Source organism: Lissotriton vulgaris, chromosome 6 (genome assembly GCF_964263255.1).
Source record: "Lissotriton vulgaris chromosome 6, aLisVul1.2, whole genome shotgun sequence".
In the NCBI taxonomy this organism is placed as follows: Eukaryota; Metazoa; Chordata; class Amphibia; order Caudata; family Salamandridae; genus Lissotriton; species Lissotriton vulgaris.
The window spans coordinates 1,661,710,448-1,661,729,039 of NC_141694.1; the positions used below are offsets into that span (position 1 = coordinate 1,661,710,448).

At 41.5% G+C, this 18,592-nt stretch overlaps 1 protein-coding gene across 1 annotated transcript in view; it reads right to left on the reverse strand.

Moving 5' to 3' along the window:
• The window catches only part of LOC147709274 (uncharacterized), a 99,043-nt gene extending 80,689 nt beyond the window's left edge, over nucleotides 1-18,354 (reverse strand). Inside the window, exon 1 of the mRNA XM_086925921.1 lies at nucleotides 17,983-18,354. Coding sequence (XP_086782047.1) covers nucleotides 17,983-18,354 — 372 coding nt within the window. The remainder of the gene's footprint in view (nucleotides 1-17,982) is intronic.
• Nucleotides 18,355-18,592: the final 238 nt, after the last annotated feature.

Here is an 18,592-nt window from a genome sequence, read left to right on the forward strand (position 1 = left end):
CCCTAACACTCCTGTCACCACCATTTCCCTTCTCCACCAATTCACTGTCATCCATCATCATGTATCTGCTAATACCTTTACTAAAAAAAAAGTGACAGTGACATATCACCTCCCTCCTGATAGAGGGCCACCCCCCTCTTGTTTCACCTGTCACCATTCTCAAGCACAACATGCCAGTCATAGATAGCCATAACCTTAAAGGGGCCCATAAATTTAGACAGCTGCACACCCACACATCCACTTTTGACCTTCACCCAATCCCCTACTGCTACCCTGTCACTCCAACACCTTCACCTCTATTCTTGAAAACATCATCACCCTTCAACACCAACCACGTGGGAAGAAGTGTGGCACAAGGCTTCCTTCCCCTCATGCATTCAAACAGAGAAATATTCAATGCACCACTAACAGTATTGCGATAGGCCCAAATTAACTCCTTCACCATTTTTTCAACCTCCTCCCCATTATTATTATTATTATTATATTTAAATATGAATGGCACGACAGCTACACAGAGGTTTCCCGGTGCCTACAGACACATGAATAAAAGAGGGGAGCAGCGGGTCAAAGCTCAGGCATTGAATAACCACGTTTTGATGCTTTTCCGAAATTTAACATAATTTTGTTCAAAACGCAATGAGGGTGGAAGCGAATTCCATAGAGACAGGGCCGAGTAGGCAAAAGACCGTCCGCCCATGCGGGCACGTCTAAACCTAGGGACTACAAACTTTGCCTGACTTGATGATCTAAGAAGGCGAGAGGGGGTATACGGTTGAACTAGTGCATTAAGGTAGTAAGGGGCAATACCGGCATTGATTCTGTACATATAACAAAGGGCTTTGAATTTAGACTGGTTTTCAATCTTTAGCCAGTGTAGATCCCTGAGAGACCCTGTGATGGGAGCAATTCGAGGTAAGTGACAAAGGAGTCTGGCCGCTGAGTTTTGGACCACTTAAAGCCTCCTGATTACATCCTTGTTGGCACCTAGATATAAAACATTACCGTAGTCCAATCTGGATACGATTAAGGCTTGAACCACAGTTTTTTGAGTCATAAGTGGCAGCATCCATAGGATATTTTTAAGCCACTTCAAAATTCAAAAGCAAGTAGATGCAACCTTGACCGCTTGTTGATGCATGGACAGTTGTTTGTCAACAATAATGCCAAGGTTGCGAACAGATTGCGAAGGTAGGGGAAGGGCACCCATTTGCAGAGGCCAGTGCTGCGGGCCCCAGAGACCTTTGTTTCCACTGAGAATTAAAAGCTCTGTTTTTCCTCCATTCAACTTTAACTTATTAGTATGCATCCATCCAGCAATTGCTTGAAAACCTGATTGAAGAGAAGAAACCTTCGAAGAGTCTTTGGTAGATAAAGAAAAGATAAGCTGGGTGTCATCAGCATAGGAATAAATAGTAAGCCCAGCTTCTTCTGCTAGAGACGCTAGAGGGCTGATGTAAATGTCGAAGAGTAGTGGGCTTAAAATAGAGCCCTGGGGCTCTCCATAGGGGGAGTTATGGGATCTGGAACTGGCTGTTGGGGAAAAAACCTGACACGTTTGGTTAGTAAGAACACTCACCAGCCAGTTCAAAGCAGAGCCAACAATGCCTTTAGATCGTAAGACTTGAAGAAGGGTCTCATGGGATACAGTGTCGAAACCGGCACTCAAATCTAATAATATGAGGGCCACTGTATCACCCTTATCCAATCGTTGGCGGAACGTTTCTGTGACTCCTAAGAGCGTCGATTCAGTGGAAAAGCCTGTTCTGAAGCCAGATTGGGATGGGTGCAGAATGTTTTGGGAGTCCAGAAATAGTGTCAATTGACGATTAATGTGTTTTTCTAGAACTTTGGAAAACGAGGGGAGCAGTGAAATAGGACGGAAGTTCGAGAGAACTTCTGGATCAGCATTTGCTTTCTTTAACAAAGGAAGGATCATAGCATGTTTCCAGGTGGCTGGCACTGCTGCTTCCAAAAGTGAGGCATTAAGAAGTTCCATAATAAGACTAAGAATATGGGGTCCATTTTTTTAAAACAGAGATAGGAAGAGGGTCCTTGGGGGAGCCAAATTTGATACTAGTTAATATATGTTTAAATTACACATTATGAAAGGGTAGCCAGCTATGAAGTAAACTCTCAGAATTAGCCTCTTTGTTCAGTATGACAGAAGGCAAGATGTAGTCAGATAATAAATTATTGGTCTTAGGAGGTTCATCTCCCTTAGTATCAAATTCCTAATACATTTTTTCAATTTTGTTCATGAAGAATATTGCTAGATCTTCACATTGAGTTTCGGTTAATTCTGGAGACAGGATCAAATTGATGGCCTGCCTTATAAGTAGGGCCAGAGTTATGTAAGATAACGTTTAAGGCAGCTAAGTCAGCTATTAAAGTGGAGCTAATAGAGCAGTTAGGATCATTAAGATACAGGTTTAAGTCACCTAAGATAGAAAAATGTGTATTTTCTAGTATGAGGGGAGCAATTAAATCTGGAAGTGCAGCTGCCAAAGCTCCAGCCGGACCCGGGGGAATAAATCAGCGTCCCTGGCAAGGTGAATTGTGACGTGAGAGCAAGTTTAAAAAGGCTGTCTTCACAATTATTAATGGGAAGCAATTCCCATTTGCATGTAAAAATCTTTAAAAAAATAATTCCTATGCCCCCTCCCATTTTATTCGCACGATCCAACCTAAAAATAGTGTAGTTGGGGGGTATAGCGGTGGCAATATCAGGTCCAGAACTGGCGTTAAGCCAGGTTTCGGTAAGAAAGGTGGCATCAGGCTGGGAAGTCAAAAGTAAATCATGAATATCTTCTTTATATTTAGGAAGGGACCTGCAGATAATACTGAAGAACAGGAATTATTTAGGTGGCGTTTCCTTTTTTTTAGCATCATAAGAAGTAGGAATATTAGGGGCCAATAAGGGGGATGAGTTATTGTGGGGTGCAGAGGAAGCAGAGAACCCACAACTATGGCAAGTAGAGGATAAATTATCAGGTGAGAAAGTTGTACAAATGTGTTGCGCATTCTGAAGAGCCATCAAAACGATGCCTTTCACCCACTGGTTGACCCACCCCACCAAACCATTCCCTTGCAGGTTGAACAGAGCAGTGCGTTTGCGCTTTGATAAGGAGTCTCGCATTTCTCCAGACATAAATTGAGTACCATTCTCCGTAAAGAGTAGTTTACGGTAACCCTCTTCTTGAAAAACCTTTTCCAACATAACAATAGTATTCCTAGTTGTGACCTCTTTCATAAACTTCACCACCAGCCATTTTGAATACACATCCATCATGACAAGTGCATACTTTATTTCAGCCTTCAATTTATTCATTGGTCTAATAAAATCCATACACACTGCATGCCAAGGCTCCCCCGGGCCTCCGATATGCCAGCACACCGATTTTCAACCTGTTTTAACCCTTGTTTCACAGTTTTTGCACTCCTGGCATCTCGTCACCCAACCAACAACATCCTCATCCATACCAGCTCACCAGAACGGTAAACAGACATAATATCGATTCCAAAATATCGTTTGGACAAAATATCGAGTAAAAAATATAGGCTAGCCAAAATATCGACCAGACATAATATAGACTACAAAAATATCGAGTAATATCGATATTAATAGCCAAAATATCGAATCAAAAATATAGACTAGACATAATATCGACTAGATAGAATATAGACAAAAAAAATCGATAAAAAAGGTAGTTATTAATAATTTTTAATAATTGTGTAATATAAATCTGTAGCGGGTTGTGGGTTTATAGGGGAATAGGGTGGGAAGTAATTTAATTATAATTAATTAATTATGTAAATTATTATTAATTGTTAATTAATTATTAATTGGTAAATAATTAAAATATAATTGGTAAAAAATAAAAAATAATTATTAATTAATTTTTAGTACATTATTTTCTGTAGCGGGTTGTGGGTTTATAGGGAAATAGGGTGGGAAGTAATTTTATTATAATTAATTAATTATGTAAATTAATAACAATTGTTAAATAATTATTAATTGGTAATTAATTAAAATATAATTGGTATTTAATTATAAATATTTAATTGATAAATAATTAATATTTAGTAATTTATTTTCTGTAGTGGGTTGTGAGTTTATAGGGGGATAGGGTGGGAAGTTAATTAATAATAATTAATTAATTATGTAAATTAATAAAAATTGTTAATTGTTAATTAATTAATAGTCATTTTAAGCCCTACGCTATCCAGCGCTTTCCCTACTGTTGCACCCATTGGAGTGGGAATAGTAATTTTAACCTCTACGCTATCCAACGCTTTCCCTACTGTTGCACCCACTGGAGTGGGAATAGCAATTTTAACCCTTACGCTATCCAGTGTTTTCCCTACTGTTGCACCCACTGGAGTGGGAATAGTAATTTTTACCCCTACGCTATCCTGCGTTTTTCTACTGTTGAATTCACTATAGTTGTTACAATAAATTTTAACCAATTTGCTATGCTACGGTAAAAATATTATATATGTTTAGTTAATAATATGTATTTATATATATATATATATATATGTTTATTAATTTTGTTTGTAATTTACATTAATTATTTATTAATATTATATTTATTTAATCATTTTAACTAAGTTTATATTAAATATATTTATTTTTATATTAGTTTTAACTTAATTTAAAGACATAAAAAAACGATATTTTGACAGTCTATATTATTTACAGTCGATATTTTAGAGTCGATATTTTTGTACTTGCCTGTATAAAGATAGAAACTCGATATTTTGTCCCTCGATATTTTCTCATCGATATTTTTGCAAGTTGATATTAATGGGCTCGATATTATTTCAGTGATCCCACCAGAACACCTCACATAACCTTTTCTTAGAGAGGGTTTGACCCAGGTGTCCTTCATAAACCAAAAAAAACAACCTGCATCTCCATGCATCTCAAACCCTGTGGTGGCACAAATTTGTTGTTTCTCATAATAATCTCCTATTCTGCTAAGGAAGGTTCCTCCAATACCTTTAACAATTGTCTCACAACCAACGCCAAGGAACTCTCATGTCTGGCACCCTTAACAAGCAAGGATTTCACTTTCTTCAATATTTCATCTAGACCCATTTCTCTCATCCAATCTTTCCTGGTAAACACGGTACCCCTGGCACCATCTTCAAACACAGTAACCCAAGCTACAGCACCCTCAAGTTCCTTCGACATGAAGGCCTTCCTATCTACTTCTTGCCAATCAACAGAAAGTCGAGATAGACAATCGGCTTGAGTGCTCCTCCAACCAGAAATGTATTCCACCCTAAACCTAATATCCTGCATCTTGCTGCCAGTTTCGCAGAGATTTTCCCAGCCCCTGCAGGCATCAACACCCAAAGCCTTGTGATCCGTATGGAGTACAAAACCCAAACCCCAGAGATAGGTGCGCAGATGTTCCACTGACAAAGCAGCCGCTAATGCCTCTTGTTCAATGACAGAATAGTGACATTACATTTCTGTCAAGGAACGGGAGGCAAAAGCCACAGTTCCTTCCAGCATGTTCTGCAACAGAGTAAGTACTGCCCCAATACCGGTGGCACTGGCATCCACAGTTAAAAAGTCTTAGTAGACGTTTCAAAAGGCACAGAAGATACCTGCATTGCAAATCTCTTTTTTAATACTGTGAAACACTTCTTCCTGCTCCTTACCCCACGTAAAATGACATCCCTTCCTCAAAAGAATTTGCAAAGCTTCCTCTTTCCAGCGAACTTGTCCACAAATTTAGCAAAGCACTCTAAGAGTCCCATGAACGACCTTAACGTGCCAGCGTGAGAAATGTTGCAGTCCGAACTGAAACTGAGTGAATGCACGTGCACACCTGAGCTCATGCCGCTTTCCAACAAATTTCAATTTGACAATGAAATAAATAAATAAATCACAGGAAAAACTCTGTCAGAGCTCAACGAACCAGTTCAGATGCGAGCATCCAAATATACTGGAGTACGTGCATATGTTGATTAACAAGCTGGCGCTACGCTGTACCATACCAGTTTCCTCAATCTTGCCTCTCCACATGGGTTTATAGCCACCCCGGCGGACTGTAGCTAACAGATCGTCACCAAATGTGGTAAAGGAACATCTCACACATCGTTATGGTAGGTTATCGTCTTCTTCAATGGGGCCTGCCAGATACGTGGCTTCCCCTTTTGCCAGCTGCAGAGTAACTTTCAGTGAGTGAAATCCGCGCTCCCCAACACTCTGGAGAATGTCCTGCTTATGCAGGAGATAAAAGTCGTAACACAAATCTTTTAGTTATTTGACCTGTTTTTTAAAATACCAGTTATACCACGTTTCTGTCATTCACAATGTTCCTCATGCAAACTTTGTAGTTATCCGTGACTGCTCCCCTTAGTTTCCACCAAACGTACTCTCTTAGCAGCCCCTAGGTATAAAACAGAAAAAACAAGAAGTGTATGATGTAAATAAATACGGGTTACGAAAGCCAAAAAATGTTTATGAGAGTGTGTCATGTAAATCTGGGATGCATGTGAAGCTATGGATTATGGGTTATGGAAAACCTTGGATAGGTGTCAAGATGTAGATTATGTATTGTTGAAACTGGGAAGTGTGACTACCCACTGACAATGTTTTATGGAAGCCTGGGAAATGTGTGAAGCTATGGATGATCTGTTAAGGAAACCTGTGAAGTTTGTTGAAACTATTGACAGTGAGTTCAAGAAACCTGTGAGGTGCGTGAAGCTATTGGCGATCTGAGAAGTGTGTGAAGCTATTGATGATGTGTAATGGAAACCTGGGAGGTGTGTGAAGCTATTGATGATGTGTTATGGAAACCTGGGAAGTGTGTGAAGCTATTGACGATGTGTAATGGAAACCTGGGAAGTGTGTGAAGCTATTGATGATGTGTTATGGAAACCTGGGAAGTATGTGAAGCTATTGCTAATGTGTTATGGAAACCTGGGAATTGTGTGAAGCAATTGACGATGTGTTATGGAAACATGGGAAGTGTGTGAAGCTATTGACAATGTGCTATGGAAACCTGGGAAGTATGTGAAGCTATTGATAATGTGTTATGAAAACCTGGGAAGTGTGTGAAGCTATTGGAAATGTGTTATGGAAACCTTGGAAGTATGTGAAGCTATTAATGATGTGTTATGGAAACCTGGGAAGTATGTGAAGCTATTGATAATGTGTTATGGAAATCTGGGAAGCTTGTGAAGCTATTGATGATGTGTTATGGAAACCTGGGAAGTGTGTGAAGCTATTGATGATGTGTTATGGGAACCTGGGAAGTATGTGAAGCTATTGATAATGTGTTATGGAAATCTTGGAAGTATGTGAAGCTATTGATAATGTGTTATGGAAACCTGGGAAGTGTGTGAAGCAATTGACAATGTTTTATGGAAATGTGGGAAGTGTGTGAAGCTACTGACGATGTGTTAAAGAAACCTAGGAAGTGTGTGAAGCTATTGGTGATGTGTTTTGGAAACCTGGGAAGTACGTGAAGCTATTGATGATGTGTTATGGAAACCTGGGAAGTGTGTGAAGCTATTGACAATATGTTATGGAAATATGGTAAGTGTGTGAAGCTATTGACGGTGTATTATGGAAACGTGGGAAGTGTGTGAAGCTATTGACGATGTGCTATGAAAAGCTGGCAAATGTGAATCAATCCAACTGGAGATCACCGCAGTCAGAGCAGATCTGAATACAGTCAACATCAGACTGACAGCGGCGGAGCAAAGCATCAGCGACTCGGAGGACGTGAACCAAAGCACAAGGAAGGAAGTGAAGGCACTCACAGCAGCACTGGCTCACTACAAAAAACAACAGCGGAGATGGAAGACAGGAACCAGAGGGGGAACATACGTATACTAGGGATTCCAGAAGGAGCAGAGCATGCGGCTGGATCTTGCGCCACTTTCCTTGAAGACCTAATACCTACGTTGACAAACCTAAAGTTCACCCGCCAATTTGAGCTGGATTAGGCCTACAGGGTATCTGCGTCCAAAATTACAACAGCGCAATTCGCTAGACCTATCATATGCAAGCCCCTCAGATCGCAACACACCAACTACATCTTCAACTTCACCCGCAGGAATCACCAGATCAACTGGAAAGGTCACAAAATTATTCTAACACCAGACTACTCAAAACCAACAGTGGACACCAGGAAAGGGTTCCTTGCCCAATGCCAGACGCTCAAGAACAAAGACATCCAATTCTCGTTTATGGCGCCAACCAAATTTAGAATAATGGACAAGGAGAAAACCCACTTCTTCACGGACACTCAGGTCCTGCACTGCTACCTACAGGGGCCACTGACACAAGCTATGGACACCTCGCTACACGGCACAGCAAAAAGAGGGCCCTCACCAGAACCGAACGACGAGGGAGCAGCAGAATGAAAAACCCAACCCGACCTCATCTGACAAAAAAAAAGACAATTCTATGCAACAGAAGCTACCTTTTAAGAAAGAGGGTCTGGTCCCCAAAAAAGCCAACAAGGCTTCCGCACAGCCACACGGAGAGCCCGGATAAACAAACCGACCAAAAGACACAAGTCAGGAAATCACAGAAAACTCAGGGAACACAGAGTATCCTTTTCCATGTAAACATATTTCCCACTTCTAAACGCACTCTTATACCTAATTAAAGGGAGATCTTACAGACAAGATGCTGGACTCAATATTTCTTCCACTAAGGCCTTTAAAGGCCTTAATAGGATTGGGGGAATACAGACTGTTTTATGTTTTAGAACCTACTAAGCTCCGGGGCGGAATAGCGATACTGCTGTCGCACCTTCCGTATTCTAATGCTGGGGAGGGGGCGGGGGGGAAGAAGCAAGGGGGAAAGGTAGGATCTCTCAGGAACCTAATCTCTTCATTTTCCATTCTATACTTATTCCAAATTCTATATAACATGAAGCGCGAAGGTTCACACTGCCGCAGATCCATGAATGTGGGGCACAGACAACTACCACCCGGGTCTTGAGTAATGACTAATAATAACACTATCTCACTGGCTGAGGACCTCAAGATAATCTCACTATACATCAAGGGCCTAAACCACTCCATTAAACGCAGGAAGATAGTAGAATACCTAGCACAGTCCAAAAGCAACATTATACTACTACAAGAAACAAATCTCGATGAGGAAGACCACAAGCTAGTCAGAGCCAACTGGATAGCACAGTGTGCGAGTTCACCCGTGAACAAAAAGAGAAAGGGGGTTATGACACTCGTCTCTAAAAGGTCGAAACTAACAATAGACTCCCACACACACGACAAGGAGGGCAGACTGCTGCTGGTCACAAACATCTCAAGGGGGGAGGAACAGTTCCACATAGCGAATCTATATGGCCCCAACTCAGACGACCCCTCCTACTGGGAGGAAGTAGCCAAAACACTAACAAAACTACCACAGGACGATCTCCTGAAGTAGCAGGAGACCTCAATATCCCACTAGACCCACTCATAAAAACGCAATCTTCCTGCCAATATCACCCCAACAACTCCTACGCAGCGCTGCGGAATATGTTCTCCAAATTCAATCATAAAGATGCATGGAGACTGCTACACCCAGACACGAGAGACTACACATTCTACCCAAACAATCACAAGTCACACACAAGAATAGACTACATTCTAATGTCAGGGAGCCACACACACATGATTGAAGAAGCCACGATTGAACCAAGGATGGTCTCAGACCACTCAGCAATCAATCTAAAACTGAGCGGCTGCCACAATGTAGCTATTCCCAGGAGGGGGCGGTTCAGAAATAACTCCATCACAGACCCGATCCACAAAAAAGAAGTGCAGGAAGCCATAGCAGATTATATAACTAATAATGATAACTAAGAGGTCAGCACCAGCACACTATGGGAGGCACTAAAAGCAACAATCAGGGGGAAGCTAATGGAAATTAAAGCAAGAATTATTAAGAGAATGAACCTAATAATAGCACAACTTGAGGAGAAGATCAAAAAGTTGGAACTCAAGCACATAAACAACAAACATGACAGCACAATACTACACAAACTAACAAACCACAAATATGAATACAACAAAATCATTAGCGAGAGAATGGTTCAACAAATGCAAAGCTTCAAACCTATGCAAATCCAATAGAGCAGGAAAACTCCTAGCCTCATATCAAAAACACAAGCGCAATCAGTTTGCGATATCACAGACCGGAACAACAAAACACACACAAGGCACAAGGAAATTCTTAGGACTTTCAAAGAATTTTACCCAGAACTATATAAAACAGGTAAGACACTGGACAAGGAAGTGTGCAAAAAATATCTAGAAAGACTGGGCCTTTTCAAACTAGACCATACAAACAGTACAGCACTAGGGCTAAAGAACAAGGCCCCCAGCCCAGACGGATACACGGCCGACTTCTACAAAGCCTTCCTACCCCAACTGGCCTCAACCATGAAAAAGGTCTTTAACCAAACAGCTTCTACTAGGAAGGTACCAATATCCATGGCAGAAGCAACAATAATAGTTGTCCCCAAAGAAGGTAAAGACCTCCAGCTTCCGAAAAACTATAGGCCCACATCACTCATTAACGTAGATTGCAAAATATTCGCCAAGATTCTAGCGGCCAGACTAAACAAGGTTCTACCAAAGCTAATAAGCAATACTCAAGTGGGCTTCATGAGAGGGAGAATGGCCAGTGACAACACGCACCTCTTATGCCTCGTACTAGAACAAACCTCAGTGAAATCGTCACCAGCGGTAGCCATAGCACTAGACGCAAAGAAGGCCTTTGATAAGGTAGCATGGACCTTCCTAGAACAATGCATGCACACATTAAACCTAGGAGAAGATTACATTAAGATGACAATGGCCCTGTACCAGTCCCCCTCGGCGCGTATCACGATAAACGGATCACTCTCTGACCCGTTCAAGCTCCAACAAGGAACCAGACAAGGGTGCCCACTCTCGCCCGCACTATTCCTCTTGGCCCTCAAACCCTAATTCAGAACATAACATGCAACGATAACATACAAGGGGTCAACATTAACGGAACGACAGTAAAAGTTGCGGCATACGCGGATGACATATTGATAATGACACAACAACCAAAGACCTCAATAGGGTCGCTAATGTCCACAATAAGAGAATACGCAGGAATATCAGGATACAAACTAAACAATGACATTTCTGAATGTAAGCCCTTAAATGTCCACTGCTCCAGAGAAATACTAGGTGAATTGGACTGACTTGGCAGACAGGGCACATTAAGTATCTTGGTATCCACTTTGGCACTGACCTGATAACCACCTTACGCCATAACGAGTAGCTACTACTAGAGAAAGTTAAGAAGCAACTGGAAGTCTGGTCACCCACATTCATGACATGGTGGGGAAGAATTGAAACACTAAAAATGATGATCACACCCCTGGGTAAACTACCTAACAGTCATGCTTCCAATCTTCCTAACAGATGAATTCCACCAAAACATAGATAAAATGTGCACCAAATTCCTATGGCGCGACAAGAAGGCGAGGATTAGCATTAAGAAACTAAGACTACCAAAGACACAAGGGGGCTTAACTTAGCGGACTTTAAGCTCTTCCAGCTTGCTTTCCTAGCTAAAAAAGGTACACACTGGATCGAGCAGACACCGGGGTACACACCAAAGTGGCTGCAGCTAGAAAAGGCTACTCTGAACAACCTAAACCTGCTAGCCTTACTCACAGCCAACGCACACTCACACACGAATAACACAATACTGAAAAACACCAAGATAGCACTCCTAAAACTAGACCAAAAATGGAGGTCAGCATTAAGGGGTCCAAATCAGAAGCACTGTTGGCAAATAGTAACATAAAATACAAAGGGAAAAGCCTCAAATTTGACACATGGATAGAAAAGGGCATCTCACACCCTCTCCAACTAGAAAAGGACGCTTCACCGCTGAAGTTTGCAGAACTGAAAGCGTCCAACCACCTAGAGGAAATAGACCTTTACAGATTCCTAAAGATAAAAACAGCCCTAGCAAAGTCCAAGATAGCAGATACCCATCCGACAATCTTCCAATGCATAACAAAAATAAATAAATTAGGGCACCAAGCTTCACACCTATACAAGATCCTGCGGCCACAAAAGTCCAAACTCAACAACAAAATGAATGACACTGGGATAGTTATACACAGCCCACGTTAAGCGAAAGAAAGTAGGACACCTTATGGTCATCCGCGACTCGTAACAAGATCACCCCGGTGCTAGCTCAAACTAAACTCTGGCTGCTCCACAAAACGTATTGTACCCCACACCGCCTACATACACTGGGCCTCAGGGACACCCCAACCTGCTGGAGCTGAACACGGACAAAGAGGATTTAGAACACCTCATCTTTCTGTGCCGACACTCAAGGGGTTTTGGGATAGGGTGTTTGACTTCATAGATAACACGTTCAAATGCAAAATTGTAAGAGATTTCCCTCACCACAGCATTCATCCGAACTGATCTCCCCTCAGAGGAGGACAGAGAGCTAATGGACCTACTCCTAACCGCGGCAATCAAACTAGTCCTTACGAACTGGAAGCGCTCCACCAAAGCTACATAAAAAGGATGGCTCAACTGGGTCACTCACCTTAGAGGAGCGGACAGTCTGGCGCTACAATACTCGCCCTGGAAAACAACCTCCAGGGGCCTGTGGGAAACCCTGAACAAAAACCTGATGCCGCATGAACCACCATAATGAACCCGACAACGCAAACTGGGATTTGGACCAAAGAGCGCGGCTGTTGAGACAGAACGGGCCCGGGCAACCCGAACTATATTGTTTGATTTACTCCTGTCCTATACTTCTCCTACACTTATTCCTTCTTTCTCTTTTCCTCCTCTCCTCGATCCTTTATGCTCCTCTATCATGGCGAAAATGTACACTATTAACTTCATACTTTGTACCCTCAGGGGCGGCGAACCCATATAACAACTTTTGTTTTTGATGTATGTATATAAAATCACAAAAATAAATAATAATAAAAAAAAGATGTCCTTCTCGAGTTAGATGAAAATACTTCAAATGTCTTTCACAATGACTTCTATGCAACATTTCCATAATCACTTTTGTTACTCTAATGAATTGGGCTTGTTTTATATTTGAAAAATAAATATGCCAGAGCTGGTTTATGCTGATGAATCAGTATTTCAAATTTCAATACATTTTTATGGAGCACTTGGGAGGACAACTTAGTATATATATAGTATATATATATGTACTAGCCGTCACTGGTAAATTCAAGTGCCTTCAACCTTATTGTTTCACAAAATATCAATTCTTTAAGTAGTTTCTAGGTGCTTTTCTCGAGTCATATTTAACTGCTTTAAACCTTTAAAAAGCTGCACTCCTTCTAATTTGTTACCAGGTGTTCCTCTTGAATTAGATTTAACTCCTCCAATTATCTTTCCCCAAGTTTTAGAGTGTGTTGTTTCATATAAATTTGCATATATATTATTACTATTTGAATGAAAGATCTGTGTTAATGATACTTAGATATACCAATGCTGGATGATGATGATGGCTCAATATATCCGCTGTGAATATATTTCTCGATTGTTATCGAAGTAAGCAGTGATACACTACCATACATAGGTACTAACAGTCCCTGGCAAATACAAGTGCCTTAAAATGTCCAACCTGATGGGGGATTATTTGTTACGTGGATGGATACATGTGCACAGGCCAAATGCAGCCAGTAAAGTGAAGACATTCAATGGCAGGAGTGGGCAGACTCATTGTCCTAAACTATGTACTGTGGTGAGGGGAAACATAATTTGAGTGACACTGGAGGAACCCAACAGACAGAGAGGGTTAAATAAAACTCATTCTATATGTCAGTTTTTAAATATGAGGGGGGAAATATGAGGTTAGCAGGCCAGGGGGTAGATGTATCAAGATTCCATTTTGCGATTTCTAAATAGCGATTTTTAAGGAATCGCTATTTAGAAATCGCAAAATGGAATGTATGTAGAAAATCGCTATTTTTTAGCGATTTCTTAGTCTTCCTTATTTGCGAATTCGCAATTTGCGAATTCGTAATTAAGGAATAATTTCCCATGCATTCCTATGGGTCAGGAGGCCCATAGGAATGATTGTGAAATATTTCTTAATTTGCGAATCGCAATTTGCGAATTCCCAAATTGAAAATTATTTCAAGGGTGCAGGGGTGTCTCAAAGACACCCTGCTGCACCCCTGAAATTACATGTGTGTGCAGATGGCGCACATACATGCCCTATGGGCATGTATGTGTGTCACATGCCACCTTCACAAATGCCAAATAGGGCATTTTTAAATGAAATCACAATTTACCACCAACTACAAGTTGGTGGTAATTTGCGATTTCTTAACCCAAATTCGCAATTTCTAAAACCCACATACATCGCATTTAAGGAATCGCAAAATTTGCGATTCCTTAAATGCTTAAGCAAAATAAGGAATCGCAAATTTTTGCGATTATTTATTTTGTGATTTTTGTGATACATTTCAAAACGTGCAAAAAAGCCTTTTGCGATTTGCAAAGGCCGAAAGGCTTGATACATCTACCCCTAGATGTGTTACACATGAAAGGACATTCAGGCCCTACCTTTTCTCAAATTTCACAGTTCCTTTTTTGTCTGAAGCAGTGCAAATCAAAATTGAGTCTTTACAGTAAAATAACAAATGTCCTTGATGATAGACCTCAAAAGTAGACATTTATATATTAGTATGTGCCATGGTTAATTTTGTTTTACATAGTGGATATCACTCATAGTCCTATTTCCTTTCCAAAAATACCTATATGGACATTGTTGTTTAAAACAATAGGTAGAGGTTGGCCACTTAAAAGAGTTTCCCATGTGCCAGTACAAGTATGATGCCTCTAAAATGTAAAAGCTAGTGAAATGTTTTGAGTTGTTTGAATATGTTGTATTACCATCCTTTGCATAGTCATGGCATCCATATATGTAGAAGAGGTGAGAGTTTATGGTCTAAACTTAACCATTCCGGTTTCTTCAGTACCTTCGGATGACACTACATAGAAACCATTGCATCAGCTTAACACTACTTGGACCAGTTATGCATATATTATAATTTGTCACTACCTAGACATCACTACATCATCAGTACAGATATATCTCCACATTATCATGGTCTTTTACCGTATAACTAGTTCTACCCCTAGGGCTTATCCTAAACCTAACCCAACCCTGATCATGCCCCTAACCCGTCTCAACACTTACCATAGCACTAGCAATCCTTCACGCGCCACTGGGAATGTGCAGTAAATACATACATCTGAAGTTGAATGTGATGAAAATACAGCACAGACATGGGGGTGTGTGGCGTTTTAAGAAAAGGTAAGGGACGGGAGAGGTCAGCACGGCGGAAAACTGGATTAAGCTGTCCCTGTTAAACTACATTGGTTACACAACTGGTGCTGAAAGATACAATCCGATGCAGCTCCTGGCCAATGACACATTATTACAGGGTATGCAAATGTGTGCAGTTGCTTTATTATAAATCATAGTTTGTGTGTGATGGGAAAAGCAACACGATTTGTTGCTGTAACACCATATATATTTAATCACTGTATGTATGGTGGTGAGAATGTTCTCTTTTCCTTGGTCTCAGCAGCTCTCGCAGGCACATCAGGAAGTTAACCATTAGATTACAGTTTCAATAGAGGGCACTCTCTTTGTTCATGTATTATAGCTTGTAATTGAAATCATTTAGAAAAGCTTAAAGCACGACTTGAAAAGTGATACCAAGATTATTTGCCTGCAGAAAAAGTGGTATGACACTGAGAAAGCATTAGGAAATGTTTGTGTATTTATCAAGACTGCTACAAAGACTACCTTTGGGCATGGCAAATGCTGAGTGCAATGCTGCTTAGGGCGAATCAAAATTGGGATGCTGATGTGTAATATTGCTTAGAATGGATCAAAACTGGGAATTTAGTGACATAAAATTGGCTAGTGAATTTGTACTGCGATTAAAATGAAAGTGATGTTACATTTCGGTAGTGGTTGCATTACAAAGCAGATGTTTAGTTTTTAATGGACATAAAATGCCCGAGCTTTCATTTGATAATATCTTAGTTTTAGACCTGATAGAAAAAATATGCCAAAGGGATTCATTCACATTGTAATAGTTTGATATTTCATAGCTAAGGTGTCAAATGCTAACTTTAGACTTCACTCAAGAACGAAATCGGGCATTTCTTGGGAAATAAAAGCATCTCATATCTTTAATAATTAATTGGAATACAATGTAATTGTTACAGCTACACATGTTCCTAGAGATATAATATTGGATTTTCAATGTGAGGGTAGTGGGCGATGCGCCACGTAAAGCAGCAAAGCTCTCCACTAAGTTGAATGCTGATTACTTGATTGTTAACCACCATTGTGGACAGGTTTAACTATAAAACAAACTACACTGAATTACTGTTATATGCTAAAAAAACTACTTAAACAATGTAGTAAATTAGCATTTTTCTTATGGCATACACCCAGATTTTTGCTGTAGAACTCTGTGCACTTTACCCCTGCTAACCAGTAATAGAATGCCTGGGCTCCCCCCCTTTAACATGGGTGAAGGAGCATACTCATAATAGGTGTCAGGCTCCACCGTTCGATCCTCAGGATGGTGCAGATGTAGTTTAAGAAGCCAACCTCTAGATTGCCCCAAATCTGGCTCGTGAACCAACAAAGACTTAGAGGGAATCAAGCGAGGGGCGCGGGGAGGGAAGGAGACAGCGGGGAGGGAGATCTTGTGGGAGACAAAAGAATGAAACAAACGTAAATACCACTCTACTAAGTACAGTATATACAATTAAAGTGTTACCGCGATTTATTCCTTCCCCTCACATGAAAAGCAAAATGCGTTGTGCTTTAACCATAGAAGAGAGAAGAGAGCAGTATAAGGCCGCTACACACACTATGGAGGCAACACAAAAGACAAAGAACACAATGTTACCCTCAGCTAACTATACAGGCATCACGCTTCAAGAATATCATACAGGGTGTGTGCATACCATAGTAACAGTGGTGCGTTGCTTAACCTTATCACTCCGTGAGTACTGGCCCCCCTACTCTCTCCTGTAATATATAAACAAAGAAAATGTTGGAGTCTTGTATCCCAAGAACACAAAGGTCAACATAAAGAAAGGCGTTCCAAGATAAGTGCACATCCAGTTGTACTCACATTGGCACGCATTACAGTTTTCGTGTTTTGACACAGTTCGTAACAAAATGATAACCAACAGTTATGGCCTTATCCCAGTGGGAAAGATTACACTGGAAAGCCTCTGAAGCAAATACCTCTTTGCTTAATACCCTCAGCTTCTCTGCACGAGACCGAGTTTCTGGTCTCATCCAACAAAGGAGTCTGATTCATGAACGAAGTTCCAGACCCGGTTCAACTCTGCATGAGACCGTTGGAAATCACAGTCTCCTCCAACAGAGGAAGCGGTCTGGACTCAAAGATATCCACAGTCGCCCAAAACACCGCTCTCGGAATACTCAGAGCGGGCAAAGAAACACCGAGTGATATCACCCGGCCGGAAGCGATCTTTTGGTTGGTGCAGGTGCACCCTTTCTGCCTCTCCGTGGTTCTACGATAGAGCCGCTGGCCGGAATCCGCCAGCAACACAGGTCTCCAGAGAATTATCGGCAATCTCCTCTCCGGTCGCCACCATGATATTGCGGCTGCGGAGATGACGCCGCTCACGTGCTGCGTGCCCCGCAAGGAGCCTGGGTAATGTAGTTCTACCTGTTCCCGTACTCCGACGGCAGACAGTGATTGTCGGTGACCGAAGCATGACAGAACATCCCTCTTCCGATATTCACTGTCTGCCAGAAGGCATGTCAGGGTGCAAGCGATGGAATCTAGCCAGAAACCGGGGAGCGTGAATAGCAGCCTGGGGCTCCCATGAGTCCTCCTCCGGGCCGTAGCCTTTCCAAGACACCAGGTACCAAACCTTCCCCCTCACCCTTTTGGAATCCAGGATCCCCTTCACCTCGTATTCCCTTTCATGCTGCATCCAGATAGGAACAGGGACTTTTTTCATTGGACGAGTAGAGGGTTTCAGCAGAGACACATGGAACACAGGATGTATTCGGAAATGGGCAGGCAATCGCAGTTTGACTGAAACAGGGTTGACTTGTTTTATCACTCTGTAGGGGCCAATGTACTTGGGGTTGAACACACTGTGTTTCTTAAACTTGATGTTTCTCGTGGACAACCACACCCAATCCCCCTGTTGGTATGCTTCCCCAGGCCTACGATGTTTGTCAGCCTGTGCTTCGTAGCCTGCCTTAGCCTTATCCAGATGCTTACGAGCCTCAGTAAAGGTTTTGCGCATCAACAGCAACCTGTTGCGCAATTCCGGAAGTCTGGTCACAGAGGAAGGTAGAAGAAAAGGAAGAAAACGTGGGTGGAAACCATAAGTGCAATAAAAGGGCGTGAGTTTAGTAGAGGTGTGGATCGCGTTGTTATAGGCTATCTCAGCTGTCCATAACCAATCAACCCAGGCATCAGTGGTGGTGTCCACAAAACATCTCAAGTATTGTTTGAGAGTTTAGTTCAACCTCTCGGTCTGA